This window comes from Canis lupus, chromosome 27 (assembly GCF_003254725.2).
Source record: "Canis lupus dingo isolate Sandy chromosome 27, ASM325472v2, whole genome shotgun sequence".
NCBI classification, from domain to species: domain Eukaryota; kingdom Metazoa; phylum Chordata; class Mammalia; order Carnivora; family Canidae; genus Canis; species Canis lupus.
In genome coordinates this window covers 37,683,190-37,700,715 of record NC_064269.1, presented here as the reverse complement: position 1 = coordinate 37,700,715, position 17,526 = coordinate 37,683,190, and the positions used below count along the sequence as shown (strand labels likewise).

Below are 17,526 nucleotides of genomic sequence, written 5' to 3'. Positions count from 1 at the left end.
AATACTAAAAATAAAACTATCATCTGATCCCGCAATTCTATTTCTAGATATACATCCAAAAGTAATGAAAATAAGATATCAAAGAAATATAAGCACGCCCATGTTTATTGCAGCATTACTCACAAAGGCCAAAATATGGAAAAAACTTGTCTATTTATGATAAAAAAAGACAAGATGTATGTATGTGTGTATGCAACAATGTAGATGGGCAATGCTAAATCAGAGAAGTCAGAGAAAGACAAATTTTATATGTTATTACTTACATATGAAACTGAAAAAAGCCAAACTCACAGAAACAAAGAGTAGATTGGTGGTTACCAGGGACTAGGGGGTGGGGATTGGGGAGATGTGGTTTAAGGATACAAACTTGAAACCAGTAGATAAGTCAGTCCTGATGATCTTAACACAAAACATGGTGATGACAATAATGTATTTATAAACTTCAAAGAGATGAGAGACTAAATCTTAATTGTTCTCACCAGGAAAAAAAAAAAAAAAGATAATTCTGTGATATAACAGAGTGTTAGCTAACAAGGGCACCTGGGTGGCTCGCTAGTTAAGCAACTGACTCTTGGGTTTCAGCTTGGGTCATGATCTCAGTGTCCGGAGATCAAGCCCCAGGCTGGGCTCCATGCTCAGCTTGGAGTCTCCTCGAGATTCCTCCTCTCACTGCCAAACATGAGTTTCCTTCTAAAGTAAATAAATAAATAAAATCTTTTTTAAAAAAAAAATGTTGGGACACCTGGTAGCTCACCAGTTGAGCACCTGCCTTCAGCCCAGGGCATGATCCTGGAGTCCCGGAACTATGTCCCACATCAGGCTCCTTGACATTGGTGCTTGCCTCTCTGCATGGAGCCTGCCTCTCTCTCTCTGTGTGTGTCTCTGCCTCTCTCTGCATGGAGCCTGCCTCTCTCTCTCTCTGTGTCTCTGCCTCTCCCTGCATGGAGCCTGCCTCTCTCTCTCTGTGTGTCTCTGCCTCTCTCTGTGTCTCTCATGAATAAATAAATAAAATTTTTAAAAATAAAATTTAAAAATTTAAAAAGTGCTAGCAACACAACAGTGGTAATCATATTGCAATATATAAATGTATCAAATCAATATGTTGCATACCCAAACTAATGTAATAGGTCAATTATATTTCAATAAAAATTTAATTTTCTTAAAAAAAAAAAAGTCACATCATTTTGCCCCTACACTTACCATTTTATTGCACATCCTAATACCCAGCATTATAATAGCCACCAAGCAGTAGTAGTAGTAGTACCATGTGCCAGACCTTGTCCTGAGCACTTTGAAATTTTTTTATGGCAATAACCCTATAAATTAGGAACTATTATCCTCATATTGCACATGAGGAAACTAAGGCAAACGAAAGTTAAATAAGTTGTCCAAAGTTAAAAAGCCAGTAAGTGGCAGAGCAAAATTTTGTACCAAGGCAATCTGTTCCCTCCCAAATCCATGCTCATAACCACTACTACACTTTATTACCTATTAATCACCTATTTTGATGGGGAGAGGGCCATTACAATTAATAAGTATATTCCCCATCCAAATATTTAAATATTAAAGTCTAAAGAAGGTCTTATTCTGTACTTCATTTTCTTCCTAAACAGCTCTTTTTTCTACATTCTCAAAAATACTGCATCAAATGTATGTTTAAACTCCATAGATATGTCCCTTGAGTCTTCATTTATGTCTTTCTTCTTAAACACCTTCTCAGGCACCAGGTGTCTGAGCAGCATTTCCTACAGCTGTGCTGGAGTTGCTAGAGGGAGCCCGCCCTCTAGTGGTCCCATGCTGATATGCAGCCAGATTCAGCATTCACAGAAAGTGCTCCAACGTTCTCTTTCCTATTATCACAGGTTCAGTGGCAGGGCCCACGTAAGAAAAAATATCAAAAAGCAAGTAACCCATAATGGGTCTTAACCATTACTGTATTTAATTGAGGGGATAACACGATCCTCAGGCTGAGAGGGCAGAACAAGAGGTCACTCTGGACAATTATTTTACTCCCAGCTCAGATACAGGCAATTCAAGTATACTAGAGCTTTATAAAAACATACTACCCCTGTATCTTGATGTCTTTCAAAAGGGGACTGAAAATCACTACTGCAAAATCTGAAATAAATGCCAAACTATAAAATTGCTGTGAAAACAATCACAAGCCTCAGGTTCAAGGGACCTGGAAATAAAGATGACTCTCTTTGCTTTGCTTTTCTCAAGAGAATATGCTCCTGAGTAGATGTCCTACAGTCACAAACCATATGTATTCTCTTCGTGTAGTTAAGAAGCAATAACAGAAATGGATTTTCAGAAGCTAGAAGATAACACATAACCAAAATGTAATGTAATCTAAGTTACAATAAAATGAGACAGCTACCAAACCTACCCACAGCTGTGTTTTACGATATCATTTTTCTTTTCCCAGGTCATAGGGTTTATGTACCCAAGTAAAATTTTTCTTCATCACTGCTTTTCTGAACCCTAAAACTGACAGACTCTGGAGCACATAAAGATTTTCTGCAACTATGACAAGGCATATAAGGAATGCTTAACATCATGTAGCTAGAACAATCCTGAGAATGAGTAAAAGAAGGAATATACCCAACTTATTGATTTCTAGTCCTTCTTCACTGAAATCACTATTAATTCAACAAGTATTTAATGAGCACCGACTATACAAAAAGGTATTTGGAAAATACGGTGAGTAAAATGAAGACATGGTCCTTATATTCAAAGAATCTACAAACTAATAAGAGAATTTCAACAGCAACCCAAATAAAACAAAGAGATCATTTTTTCAGACCAGGAGGATAGGTAACATTTCATGAAGTAGTATTTGCACTAGCTTTATGAAATGGAAAGGATTTCAACAGGCAGGAAGATACCCTAGATAGAGGGAATTTTAGCAAGCATTCAGTGCTCACAGTGCTAATGGCATCTGAAGAATGACTAGTACCCTAGTCTCAGGAGCATACTGTGAGTGGAAGGGAAAACAGAGTTGAGGATGAAATCGTACTATGGGTTTTATTCTGTAAGCAAAGGAAAATCATTAAAGACAATGAGTCACGGAAGAAAAGGCACGAGCAGGGCTGGGTTTAGGAAGAGGATTTCTGGAGGCAACAGGTAAGCTGAATTGGAGCTAGAGAAAAAGAAAGGTAGAGGCAAGCCACCTGTCTAGAAGGTTATCAGAATGGAGGAAATGGAGTAATAAACGTTCACATTACAACTGTGAAGGGAGATACAAATGTTTAACTGAGGGGACTGAGCTATAAAAAAAAAAAAAAAAAAAAAGATTGTCCAATTTTTCCCCAAATAAAACCTGAGGTTTATGATACACTTCTATCAATGACGGTGCCTCATAGCCTCAGTAATGATAAGAAAGGCCATGGTTAGGAAAGCCATCTAGGCTCTACTCTAGGAGAGCAAATGGAGGAGGTGCATCAGAATCTCTGGAGGGAGCAGCATGTTATTAAAAAAAAAAAAAAGGAAGAAAGAAGGCTAGCACATGTATCATTCTGATTCACCTTCTGTGAAAAATCACTGAATGAGAACTCCAAGATCCTTCTGGGTTCCAAAGTTTATGGTTCTGAATCAGTTCCACCTCTTACACTGATTCTCCTCATTTATGCTGATGATAGTTCTGAAATATGAGAGGTGGCCTAGATCATGAAGACAATCTGAAGCAAATGAAGTGAACTGTACCAGCAAATAAATAACTCATATAAATGATCTGTATAAGGAGTGCTCTGTGGGTTTAGAACCATGAGCGTACAAGTCTAACCCGAACTTAAAAGCCCTATTTCTTAAGAAAAAGAGTAATAGATATAAAATGTCTGTTTATTACCTACTGGCCCATTTATATTGGATCAGTTATATTAAAAAGGCACTGAAATAGGCAAACCAAAAGATAAAGGAGACACTACCTTTTTCCACATTTTTAATTACCATTATTGCACCAATACAGCATACGCTTTATATACATATATTTTAAATTTCATTTTTAATTTCAGCAATTCAAATACATAATATATTATCATCTTGAGAATACAAAGAACACAACATGGAGGAAGATTGAGAAAATAGGTTCCCAGTAGTTAGTCACTAGTGATTCTATAGAACTTTCCATTTAGTGTTTTCTATTCGAATTTTAAAATGTCCTGCCATGGCTCTGTAAGAATAGAGCTGCCTGGAACAGGAGGCAATGAAAAAAAAAAAAAATGGACCCAAAGTTAAAAAGTCAAGAAAGAAATCCAGAAGAGAGAATGCATTTTGAAACTAAACATAAGACTCCCTTCAGTCCGAGTGTACACATCCAAAGTTCTAAAGGAAGAAAAGATATCCTCCCAGTTCATTCTAAAATTGCCCATTAACGAACAAAATAGATAGTGCCCATTCATCTAAGAAAGGGAACTCTCTTCACAGCATCGTAAAAGGAATGGTGGGGTAGAGGGAAGGGAAAGTGGTGGGAGAGTAAGTTGCTTCTGAGATGCCCTAGGTGACAATGTATCAAAGCCATCACTCAGGCAAACCTCTCACAGCTAGCTTCATGGACTCTCCGAATTCCTTCATAAATGATGATGTATGGAACAGCAGCTTTCTACTATTGAAGAGCTAGATGGACTGAAAAATAAATGTTTATGGAAAGGGGCCAGATACCCAGGCAGCAAGGCAACGTGGGTACTGAAAGAGAGTTACGTGCTTTCAACCCCTCTGCTCTACATATCAGGTTAAAAACTCTAAACCCTTCAACTTCAGGTCAAATAATAGGGCAAATACAAAGTAATGCCACACTTCAAATGCAGCAACTAGATGGAGCTGCAAGAAAGTAAACACTTCTCTACAACCTAACTTGGGAAACATGGTCCCCTGAATCTCCTTCATCCAAGAGACCCACTAGTCAACGATGTTGCACCATTCAACAAACAAAAGAACAGTGAAAGTGCCACCGACAAAACCCTCTTAGCATAGGAAGAAACATGTAAACACATGACAGGGTGATGGAGCTGCACCCAGCACTGGATATTCACTGAGCAGGATAAGCCTGAAGGAGGATATATAACAGAGACCCAGGAAACGGGTCTCTCTTCATACCTATCCCAATCAAAACTCTGAATTTGTAAACACTGAGGTCACTCAGTCCATTTTTAGGGTCTTAGGTTAATGGAAAAGGAAATCTCAAGGTTTCTGTCTCCCCTGAAATTGCTAAATAGGGCTTCACAAAGAGGCACACAGGGTCATGAGATGATTCAGAATTAAGTTAAAGAATTGAAATGATGGAGAAAAATTTTACAGATGGTAGAGTTCATTCCCCCCTCAAAGAGACATGGCCTTCTGGGCCCTGCATAGTCAGCCACAAGTATGATAAGACCCACTATTCCCCTGCCTTACTAGTGAACAGGAGATAAGGACATACTTTCTTGGCTGTACAGCAAGTAACAACATAGGGGAGTGACATAAACCAATTTGAATGCAATGGAGAAGCTATGAAAAAGATTGTCCAGTAATTTTGGTTCTGGGGAGAGAAGGGGTTCCTAACTTCCCTCACAGATTGGTGCCCTCAAGGTCATTTTTTTCTTCAAGTCTGTCCTTAATGTCCTGCCAATGCTATTCAGAACTGGACCCAGTTGGATGGCTGTGGTGCCTGGTTTGGAACAGAGCTGCAAGACAGGAGAACAGAGAGAAAGCCAAAGAAATTAGGATAGCTACTCCATTCTTCAATGTAATAGCTTCCGAGAAATTGCTGCCCAGAATTTCTAAAACTCTATCTCCAGAAAATCTACTTATTGAGGCTTGATATCCCACTTCCAACTCCATCCTACAGCTTTCTTACCCCACCATCCCCAGCACTCCTCTACTTCCTTACCTAGAATTCCTGCCAAGCACTCTGTATGACCTGCAAATGCCCTGCTTTCCCAGAACAAGATTTCATTTGACTGTAACATATCCTCTGTACCCTGAATGAGAGTACTGTGGTTTCACTAGGCTCATACCTGGATGCAGTGCTAAAGTCTCCCCACAAGTCATTGCTTGCAGAAACTGGAGCTGGTGCTGATGTCGGGACAGGAGCAGGAGAATCCAAATCTAAGAGGATATCTGAACACACAGTAAAGAGAAAAAAAAAAAAAAAGAAAAAGGAAAACATAAAAATCTTAGAAATAAAAATGTATTATCAAACAAAAAGCTATATGCAAATGTTCACAACTTTATTTGTAATAGACAAAAACTGGAAATGACCCAGATGTCTTTCCATGAGTGATGGTTAAATATGCTGTTGTATGTCCACACCATGAACCACTACTCAGCAATAAACAGAAACTATTAATATACACAACTGGGATGAGTCTCAAGGAAATTATGCTGAGTGGAAAAAGCCAATCCCCAAAGGTTACGTACTCTATGATTCCATTTATATAACATTCATGAAATGATAAAATTACAGAGATGGAGAAGAGATTAGTGATTGCCTAGTTAGTGAGAGGGTGTGGGGCAGGATGCAGGAGGTAGGTATGGTTATAAATGGATGACATGAGGGATCCTTGTACTGATGGAGCTGTTCTGTTTTCTGATCATGGTTTGTACTGATGGAGCTGTTCTGTTTCCTGACCATGGTGATGGATCTAGGAACCTACACACGATAAAAGTGCATACAACTAAAAACACACACATACACACAAATGAGAATACATAAATCTGGTGAAATCTAAATAAAATCAGTAAATGGTATTGACATCAATTTCCTGGTGATATTTGACTTTAGTTTTGCAAAATGTTATCACTTAGGGGAACGAGGTAGAGGGAACAAAGGATTTGTCTTATTTTTTACAACTTCATGTGAATCTACAATTATCTTAAAAATAAAAACTTTAATTAAAAAAATAATAAATCTTAGACATTATCCCTAGAGAAACTTATGAAAAGTAGGATATAACCATTTTTACCTCAAAATTCCAGAAAGAGAAAGTTTATTCTTAGCAATCAATGATATAAATGCTCTGCATCCCCACAATACATTAGGCTAAAACTCCAGATTCTACTATCTACTTCTCTAATCTTTGGAAAATTTCTTTCCAAGTTCTAATGTTCTCATTCTCGAAACAGAAATAACTCTATTCTTTTTCCCACCAGATAGTACAGAAGAGTGAAAATATATTCATAAACCCAGGTGCTGTCTAATTTTCTCCCAACTGCCTTTGTGAAGAAACAGAAAAGATTAAAAAATAACATTTACTAAATGGCTACTATGTTTCATGGATCACGCTGGGTGCTGTCACATCATTTAACCTTTACAATCCTGGGGCAATTTTAAAGTCTCCATCTTGAGATAAGGATATTCAGACCAAAAAAATTAAATAATGTTACTAAATCCATTCAGATATAAAATAGCAGAGTTATGACCAAAATCTTAGTCCATCTGATTCTCAAGCCTACTAGCGTCTAACCAAGGTACAATGAAGAAATTAGTCTTTTTAATATCTATTCATTTTCTGACAAAGAACCTACCAAATACCATGACTCTCAGTTCATTAGAGAAGTTTTAATTCCTTACTAGAGGCTGCAAGAATCACCTTGTCAGTACCAAGTGCCATTTATTAGCAAAAACATCAACTCTCTCTTTGGCAAAGAGGTGCTACCCAATTAAAACCTAAGATACGATGATTCCTCAAAGTTAAAATTAATATAGATTTACCTGCATCACTACCTCCATGGTTAGATTTTGGAATGGGTGGTGGAGTGACATGATTGCTGATAGCAACTGAGGAGGATGGTGGGGGAATAGTGACTTTGCCTCCAGGTGGGGGTGGGAGCAAGCTTAAACCCCCAGCCCCTGTGGTCTTGGGCTTAGAAACACCTCCCTTCTTGGTTGTAATGTTCTACAAAGAGAAAACAGAGAAGAGAAAGAAAAAGTCACAAGCTTATTATAGAAATAGAGGGAGTAGGGGAAAGAAACCATACTTACCCCAATACTCAACTTGATAGTCTGTCCTTCCTTGAAGCCCAGATCCAACTTGGGACGATTGTCCATTTCCTGAGATTCTTTGGAAATCTCAGATTCCTGCTTTACCCACCTTCAGTAAAAGAGTAAATTATCTTAATTTGGGATCACCTGAAAGCAGAGTCCAACACACAAATTTGAGTGTAACTAACTTATGTGAAACAGGATTCCAGAAAGCAGAGTGAGGGAACATTAAGAATGAGGAAGGAAAGGAAGAAAAGCCAAGAAAGAGGGCAACAGGGTTCAGTATCACTGAGGAACCACATAGAATACATATTTAACCTGTCCCTCCAGAGGGCATTTAGTTGCCAATTCCCATAATCCATGTTTGAGGGCTGCCCCTGAGGAAGTATTAATTCCTCAGTCCTTCCAGGCTGCATCCCTGTGCCAACTGAGTGGATTTCCACAATTTCAGAGTTCTGAGGCAGAAAAGCAGAATTATGCCTATGCATGCCCTTAAAGTAGGAAGTTGACAGTGTGCATGGTGCTATGCGTTACCACTGTGCCAAAACCAGGTGGGCTGAAGAAATTTTATCACAGAAATAAAACATGTCAACTATACAAAGTAACAAAACTGGCACACAACTCCCCAGAAACCTCCCATACAGCCCTGTTTCTGTATGCTCCTCTCAGCCACTTAAAACCAAGTGCCAATTCCCCAAAGATAGAAGTAAAAGCATCTCAAAACACTGTACAAGGAACCAAAAACAGATTCCAGGCTACAAGGAAAGAACACATAAGATAATGTAAAGAAACAGTGAATGGGAAGTTCCAATGCATAATGAACTAGCTGACCAAATACAGAAACCAGGAGGTAAAAGAAATAGCGTCCATTCAATTGAGAAGGAGCAGTTCCAAAACCTTTTAACCAGGTAACTAAAGGACAAGTTTCACTCACTTGAAGTGATCTTGCAAGGAAACGTTAAAGTCAAAGGCATCACCCCGATCTGTGAAGCCAATGCCAATGAAAGCACTACGCCCTGTGAGAAAGACAGAAATACTCACAATAAGAAGTATGCCTTAGGGAATATTGCAACCCAGTGAAAATTAACAGTTGCCTTAACTAGATCAAGTCCGTAAATGTGAAACATTCTTTCACAGCCCAGGAGACCACGAACTACATGCATGCAGCCCAAGGGCCAAATGCTGCCATCTTTATAAATAATGTTTTACTAAACACAGTTACCCCAATCTGTATTAAATACTATCTATGGCTGCTTTCATACTACATCAGTAGAATTGAGTAGCTACAATAGAGAATGAAAATCTAAAATATTTACTATCTGTGTCTTACTAGAAAAAGTTTGCCAACCTCTGATACAGACTATGGAAAAGCGAGAATGATTGCCCTACACATAGGTGACTTAAGGCAATCCACCAAAACCCACTACAAACAATGAATGAATAGGCAATATGTATGATTTCTTTGGTTAGCTAGATATTTTGATTTATTTATGTCTACGTATTATCACGTCTTGAACTTGTGTTCGTATCTATTACAAATAACATGTTAATCCTTGTCCTTTAGCAGCTATAGTTAACTGTGGAGAAAGGGGAGGAAAAAATTAGTAAACTTAAATACGATAAATGCAACTGGGACACACTTTCATTGAAGTGTATTACCCATCTACCTAATCTCATGTCATTCAAAATCCCAGATTCCTTACCAGTACCATCCTGGATCCGGATTACAAAGTAGCGACTGGAATCTGTCACTGTCTCCACAGCAATACCAGGATATTGTTCTACTGGTGCCTGGGCAAAGAGTTCCCCTGATAGGTAAGTAAAAGACTTCTTTAAGCAAAGGAAGTAAAAATCTATAACTATTCTGTTCACAAGTATTTCCATTCCAATCCCAATTTAAATATACTTACAAAAGTGCATCAAACTAATACTCTTAATATGTTAGAGTCACCAGCACAGATTACCTGAAACTTTATCCTCAAGTTTGATATACGCGATCTTCCCTTTTGAAGTGATTCGGAGGCGACCAGTCCAATCAGGCTGATCTAATTTCCAGTCAGATGCCCTAGGATAGGAAAATAGGAAGCCTCCAATTCACGTCTTTAATTACTAAAAATCTATACAGAATCATTTGCCATATTTGTTTCGCTGTCCTGGGTTGCTTACTGTTTCTACCTGTTAATCAATAAGAATAACTCGCAATCCCCTCTATAGAGGGTCACTGTTACATATAGCCCAAATCAGATAAATCCTTACTACTTAAGTATTGGCCAATAAACATCAATAAAAACATGTTAAGTACAAACACAAGCAATTTTTTTAAATTACCATAATGATAACTATTTCCATACCACAGATAATAATTTATATAAACAGTGTTTTACTGATCAGGTAACAACAAAGTCTACTAAAGGACTTATAGTGGGTAATAGAAGCCTTCCCAAATCCCTAAATGTATTATCTTTCACTGAATTCAACCAATATCTACAGAGTGAGTATTAAGTCAGAGACACTGTTCTAGGTACTTGGGATACAACAGTGAATGAACAAAATAAAAACTCGTATCCTCGTGAGGTTTACAATAGAAAACAAACAATAAAAAAACATTAAAAATAAGTAAGACAATCAGTATCTCAGAAGATGGTTAAGTGCTAAAGTAAAAAAATGTAGAGGCAGAAAAAGGATATTGGGAGGGTAGTACAAGAGCAAACAGGTTGCAGCATTCAAGAGGGTGGCTGGGGAGGACTTATTCATAAGGTGAAATGTGAGTAAAAATGTGAAGGAAGCAAAAGTTACTTATGCAGATATTGGAGGAGCGGGGAGATTCCATGATTGGAACAATTAGTGCAAAGGTGCTATGGTGGGAGTGTGAATGGAATGTCTGCCCTCAAAAAAAAGAAGCTGCTGCAGTAAGAATAAAATAAAGAGATGAGGTGGAAGAGGTAACAGGGCCAAATTTTATGGGCCTTACAAGAACTCTGGCTTTGATTCTGAGTGAAGGAGAAACCAATACAGATTTTAAGCAGAGGTGAAAGATGATCTTCCTTTTTATCTGAGAGTAATTATTGTTTTAAAGATTTATTTATTTATTTTAGGAGGAGAGAGAGAGGGATCCCTGGGTGGCTCCGTGGTTGAGCATCTGCCTTTGGCCCAGGGCGTGATCCTGGAACCCCACGATCGAGTCCCACTTCGGGCTCCCTGCATGGAGCCTGCTTCTCCCCCTGCTTGTCTCTCCAATGAATAAATAAAAATCTTAAAAAAAAAAGGGGGGGGGGGAGACAGAGACAGAGAGACAGAGAGAGAGAGAATGCACTCGAGGGGAGGAGCAGAGGGACAGAATCTCAAGCAGAGACACCCTACCCCCTGCTGAGCATGAAACCAGACACAGAGCTCCATCCCATGACCCTGAGATCATGACCTGAGCCAAAATCAAGACTTGGATGCTTAAACTACTGAACCACCTAAGCACCCAATCTTTTTATTTAAAAGGATTACTTTGTTGTGTATAGAAGCAATGTAGGGATGTAAGTGCTGAAGCACAGGGATTAAGAGACCACTGCAGTAATCTAGGAGTCATGACGGTGACTAGGAAGACAGAGCAGCAATAGAGGCTAGATTCTAGATATAGTTAAAGTAAAGAAGCAGGATTTTCTAATGGATTTAATGTGAGGTAGAAGAGAGAAGTTAAGAATGACTCTTAAGATTTTAGCCTGAGCAAAGGAGCTGCCAAAAACTGAGACAGAAAGGCTATAGGTATAACAAGATCTTTCTGGGAAGAAAGATCAGGAGTTCAATTTTGAATATGCAGTTTGAGATGTCAAATATATTTTCAAGCAACAATACAGAGAAGGCATCTGAATAGGAGTCTGGAGTTTAGGAAAGACGTGGGCTAGAGATATAGATGTGCATGGAAACACTATACAAAACACTAAATACTCCTTAAGGAAAAAAAAAAAGGACACCTGGGTAGCTCAGGGGTTGGGTGTCTGCCTTTAGCTCAGGGCGTGATCCCAGATCGGGGGATCAAGTTCCACATTGGGCTCCCTGCGGGGAGCCCCTGCTTCTCTCTCTGCCCATGTCTCTGCCTCTTTGTGTCTCTCATGAATAAATAAATAAAATCTTAAAGAAAAAAAACACACACTAAATGCTTATAATCTGTGTGATAAATGAATTTGAAAGAAATCTAAGACATTTAAATATGACGAATTTTACAAAGCACCGCATTTGTGATTTTGTTTTGTCAGCATGTGAAAAAAAAAAACAAAATAAGTTATTAATAACTCACCCTGGGGCACCTGGCTGGCTCAGCCAGTAGAGCAACTGACTCTCGATATCAAGGTTATGAGTTTGAGCCCCACGTTGGATGCAGAGATTACTTAAAAATTAAATCTTAAAACAAAACAAACTTATCCCTTAGAAACCTGAAGACTAACACTTGCAAGTTAGAAAGGTAACAGTATATCTAAACAAGAATAAGTTTAACAAGGGGATCCCTGGGTGGCTCAGCGGTTTAGCACCTGCCTTTCCACCCAGGGCATGATCCTGGAGTCCTGGGATGGAGTCCCACATCAGGCTCCCTGCATGGAGCCTGCTTCTCCCTCTGCCTATGTCTCTGTCTCCCGAATGAATGAATGAATGAATGAATAATAAATAAATAAATAAATAAATAAATAAAATCTTTTAAAAAAAGAGAGAGAAAAAATTTAACAATGTGGAAGGAGAAAAATGAAAATTAGCACAGGTTTTGAACAGGATTTATAAGATAAATCTTTGTCATGTCCTCCTCTCTTGATGGCATGCCTCAAAGACGCTAAGTACTTGAATCTGATCCAGACTACAACGCTTAAAGGTCCTGTATTTTAATTTTTTTTTAATGAGTCATTACTTCTATCATGCCACCATGAGCTAAACATAGTGTGCTGAATATATTACAAAGAAGCCTACTAGGTATGTTTCCTGGGACAGGTTCCCTGTCTTATAAGTATCTTGCATGTCTAGTGGCCAATATTGAACGAATTCTCAATAAGTGAATGGATATTCCCAGCAGCAGTTTCCCTCAGCCCTGAGCCTTATTTCCTTTCCCACTCCCAAGACTAGCCTGAGGAATTCTTGGTTTCACTGGTCTTCTGAACTGACTTCACAAATTTTCATTTACCTCAGTAATAAATCCTTACAACCACTATGAAGAATAGGCATGAAAAGCCTATCAGCTCTGTCTCTCTAAATGAAGAACATTTACACAGTAATAATGCCTAACTTCAAAATCTAGTGTTCCTCTCACTACATTAAAACAGACTGTTGAGTTTACTATTGATTTAGATGAGGAGGAGGGCAGTGATGAATATAAAAACAGTTTTATAGGTTGGGAAACTATTTCTTAATCATGCATAACTTTCTCATCGATCTAAATTGTCATTGAAAGCTGAGAAGCAATAGCTTACACTAGGTGATCAAAGTCGTTCATTCCCTCTAATCTTATTAGTCACTCAAAAAAAGTATTCATCCTGCTTCCTAAAAATCCTAGTTTTTCCTTTAATGGCAGCCTAAAGGAGAAGTCATGCTCATAATGTAAAATGGGTTCTGTAAAAAAGATCAGACAGACAAAAAGACATAAAAGTAACATTTATTAAGCATCTATTATGTGCCAAGCATTATGCCCATTTTTATGAAAATTGAGAGGATACTGCAAGGTAATTAGTAGTATATCCATTTTTACAAATAAGAAAACCAAGGGCAGCCCAGGTGGCTCAGCGGTTTAGCACCACCTTTAGCCCAGGGCCTGATCCTGGAGACCCGGGATCGAGTCCTACATTGGGCTCCCGGCATGGAGCCTGCTTCTCCCTCTGCCTGTGTCTCTGCCTCTTTCTCTCTCTGTCTCTCATGAATAAATAAAATAAAATCTTTAAAAAAAATAAGAAAACCACAGTTCAAGTTAAGTGTCTTGCCAAAAGCAAATAAACAGGAATCTTGCTGTAAACAGTGTTCTCTTCCTTCAGTGATAAAATGCCTCTTGGAGGATAAGAAATGTCAATAATAAACATGGAAAACATAGATAACAAGAAAAAGAGGAAAATTAAATTGTTTTGATGGCTCAGTGCAGTTAACTGATATAAGGATAAAAGGCTGTGGATAAACCAGGAAGTGAACACAGAGAATACAGATGGGTGAAAGAAAGAAGGTCTTTAAAAAAAAAAAAAACCTGAAAGTAAACAGTTCAATCAATGCTAACCTATGTGATTAAATGTAATCTACTAATTTCTTCCATGTGCCAGATACTATACTAGACCCTGGTACCATAAAATTAGGAAAGACCTCAAGTTGTTCATAACTAGACTGGAGAAGCAGAAGATAGAGCAATTAATTATAATACAGAAAGAAGAGTACTAGGACAGAGATAAGCATAGGCACTACGGAACCACACACAGAGCATTCCAAAGCCAGAATGGAAGTGTCAAGAGGGGCTGATGTCTCAGCTGAATCACACAAATGACTACATGTAACTACCATCAAAAACCATGTTGATTCCTGTTCATGGTCAACTTGGGAATCCGAATGAAAGACTGGACTACCTCTTTGCCAAAAGGTATAACCTACAGGGTCTAATGCACAGGTCAGTAAGCACAAAGATACTGATTCATGATGAATGAACCTGCAGTAAGGAGGCAAAATAATGGACACAGGAGGAAGACAAGAGCCAAAATAATACTAAATGCCAAGAGGAAAATCATGATGGTGACTGTGGGTCAGAGAACAATAAGAACAATATCTTATATCCTTATATGCTGCTTTACTGTTTCCTAAATTCTTTCACATTATATTATTTCATTTAACCCTTCAAAAACTTCTTTGAGGTACATAACTAGAGCAGGTTTTATTATGATTTTCCCCCCTATTTCACAGATGAGAAAACTAAGGCTTGGAAAGGCGAAGAGATTTGCCCCAAATCATACAGCTGCAAAGTTTTCAGAGTCCATACTCATATTTTTTAACATGCAACCCAGTTAACATGTTAACTCTTTCCACTACATGACTTCACGACTTCCTACAGCATCCTCAGAACCTCATCGTCATGAGATGATTACATGGTGGTTATTTAGCCCTAGAGAGAAAATGCTGTATTAATTCGAGAGAAAAAGCTATGGGAGAGGTCAGGAAGGGAGGGTGGGAAGGAAAATAGGAAATACTATGTTTTCATCAAGAAAAGGTACTAAAAAGAAACACAATGATGGACAACCACTGAAAACCCTATAATCATAACCCCTGCCCACTAGGAAAAGAACTGAAGGGAAAACCAAATGGTGGATATTTGGTAGCAAGACAACAGCACAGAAGATAAACTATCACCTACAGAATGACCAACACAATTACCAACAAATGCGCACTGGGTACTGGAAACGTGTGTGAGTGGGAGGGCGGGAGGGGGTTACGACAAGGGTGGCAAACTGAAGGACGCAGGAAAAAAACGAACGAAAGATGATCGGCGATGGAGCAGGCACGGCTGGATGTGGACGAAGGGGAGCAGATGGGTAACTCAGAGGGGCCCAAGGGAGGAGCGGTGGGAGGATGCAGATGGTAATTCTTTTTTTAAAGCGGTAATGGCATTCCACAGTGAGGAAAGACCAGAAAGGCACAGTAATAACAACCGAGGTGGGGAGGCTAGCAAGGTGACAACCCAGAGACGGCAGTGACAAAGGACTCGCAGCGTGCTACCTGAGAAGAAAACTGTCATCCCCGACCCGGTATGCGTGTGCTGCAGTGCCTCGGGGTTAGTACCTGTAACCGCGGTTAGAGGCCCGGGGAGGAATCCGGTAGACGCTAACGTCGGGCTTCACACACAGAACAGACTCGTACTCCAACTCGGCCGCCATTTTGGCTCTGCACTCCGCGCCACCGGGGGCGGGGCATACGAACGGGGGCGGCCGTGAGGGGTGGGGGGAGTTGGGCTGTACGCAACTTCCGCTTACGCTACTTCCGGGCGAGTTTAGCTTGGTTCCTGAAATTAACCTCCAGAGGTACGGGTTGGGGAAGCCATATTGAAAGCTGGAAACCGTGAAGCTACACTGTTCGCCATCTTGGGTAATGGCAAAACTGCCTTTTCAGCGCGTGATGCACGTTATGGAAATCTCCATTCCCGAAAGGTGATTAGGGAAAAGCGCCATCTTGCTGCGGGCTGGTGCTGCAGTGCTTAGGGAAGAGGTGGGCCGTCTTAAAATCTGGAGAATTTTTTTCTGACAAGAACCACTTTTAACCAGAGGTTCCAGGCAGAAGAGAAGTATTTGCGGGCAGCCCCGGTGGCGCAGGGGTTTAGCGCCGCCTGCAGCCCGGGGGTGTGATCCTGGAGTCCTGGGATCGAGTCCCACGTCGGGCTCCTTGCATGGAGCCTGCTTCTCCCTCTGCCTGTGTCTCCGCCTCTCTCTCTGAATAAATAAATAAATATTGGAAAAAAAAAAAAAGAAAGAAAAGAAAAGAGGTATTTGCTCGTTGGTAATCCCGAACCAGGTACCTACAGTTAAATATATGATCCAGTTGTAGGCATGGTGGATTTTAACCCTCCAGCGTCTGAATGTTAAAAATGCCCAGCCTGAGTAGTTACCTAGTTGCATCTTTTAATCTCCGTTTTTACAGAACAGCGCCTGTTGAAAAAGTTGGCCGCATTTTCAGTGTGCATTTTGGAAATCTTTTTGGAAAATGTGAACCTCTTAAACTCTTGAATGGGACCAACTCAATTCCTGACAAAGTCGCTATTACTTTTATGCCCGCTATTTGGCCCCAGTCCTATTATAAGTCCTATTGAGCTCTTTCCATAAATAAGTTCTTCGCACACTTCACATGTAAACTTGCCACAACGCTATCACTTAGAACCAACTTAATAAGCAGGGTTGGCGGAGGTCAAGACCAAGGTAAGAACTCAAGTCTGTCAGGCTACAAGAGCAGTGGTCTTAGCCAATGTGTTATACTGATTAGTTGGAAACCTGCGTTTAATGATTGCGTACCTGGCAAAGTGATAATCTTAAAATTCAAAAAGACTTATGATATATATCCCCGGCAAGGATGTGGGAAACAGCTACTCTCATCCATCAGTACTGAAAATGTACATTGATACAGCATTTTGAAGAGAAAGAATTGATCAAAATATTGTATATAACTTGCAATTTAGTAAGTCCACTAATAGGTATTTTAGACACTTTTTAAAAAAGATTTTATTTGGGCAGCCTGGGTGGCTCAGTGGTTTAGAACCTGCCTTTGGCCCAGGTGATGATCCTGGAGACCTGGGATCGAGTCCCACATCTGGCTCCCTACGTGGAGCCTGCTTCCCCTTCTGCCTGTGTCTCTGCCTCTTTCTCTGTTTCTCATGAGTAAATAAATTAAATCTTTTTTAAAAAAGAGAGATTTTATTTATTTTGAGAGAGGGGGAGAGAGAGCCCACAAATGAGTGGGGTGCAGGGAGAGGAATCTCCAGCAAACTCCACCCTCAGTACTAGAGCGGAACGCTAGCTAGAGCATACCACCTGAGATCATGACCTGAGCAGAAGAGTCAGACTTTTAACCAACCGAACCACCTGAGT

General features: G+C 39.6%; 1 protein-coding gene across 1 annotated transcript; it reads right to left on the bottom strand.

Annotated features, from left to right (window-relative positions):
* Positions 1 to 3,925: 3,925 nt before the first annotated feature.
* Positions 3,926 to 15,891, bottom strand: NECAP1 (NECAP endocytosis associated 1). The gene is made up of 8 exons (XM_025471998.3): positions 15,734 to 15,891; positions 9,925 to 10,025; positions 9,664 to 9,768; positions 8,895 to 8,976; positions 7,961 to 8,069; positions 7,691 to 7,874; positions 5,994 to 6,096; positions 3,926 to 5,660 (listed from the first exon to the last, which is right to left on the bottom strand). Exons 1-8 carry the CDS (start codon positions 15,826 to 15,828, stop codon positions 5,612 to 5,614), a joined length of 828 nt encoding a protein of 275 aa, XP_025327783.1. The 5' UTR covers positions 15,829 to 15,891; the 3' UTR covers positions 3,926 to 5,611.
* Between the last annotated feature and the right edge of the window lie 1,635 nt (positions 15,892 to 17,526).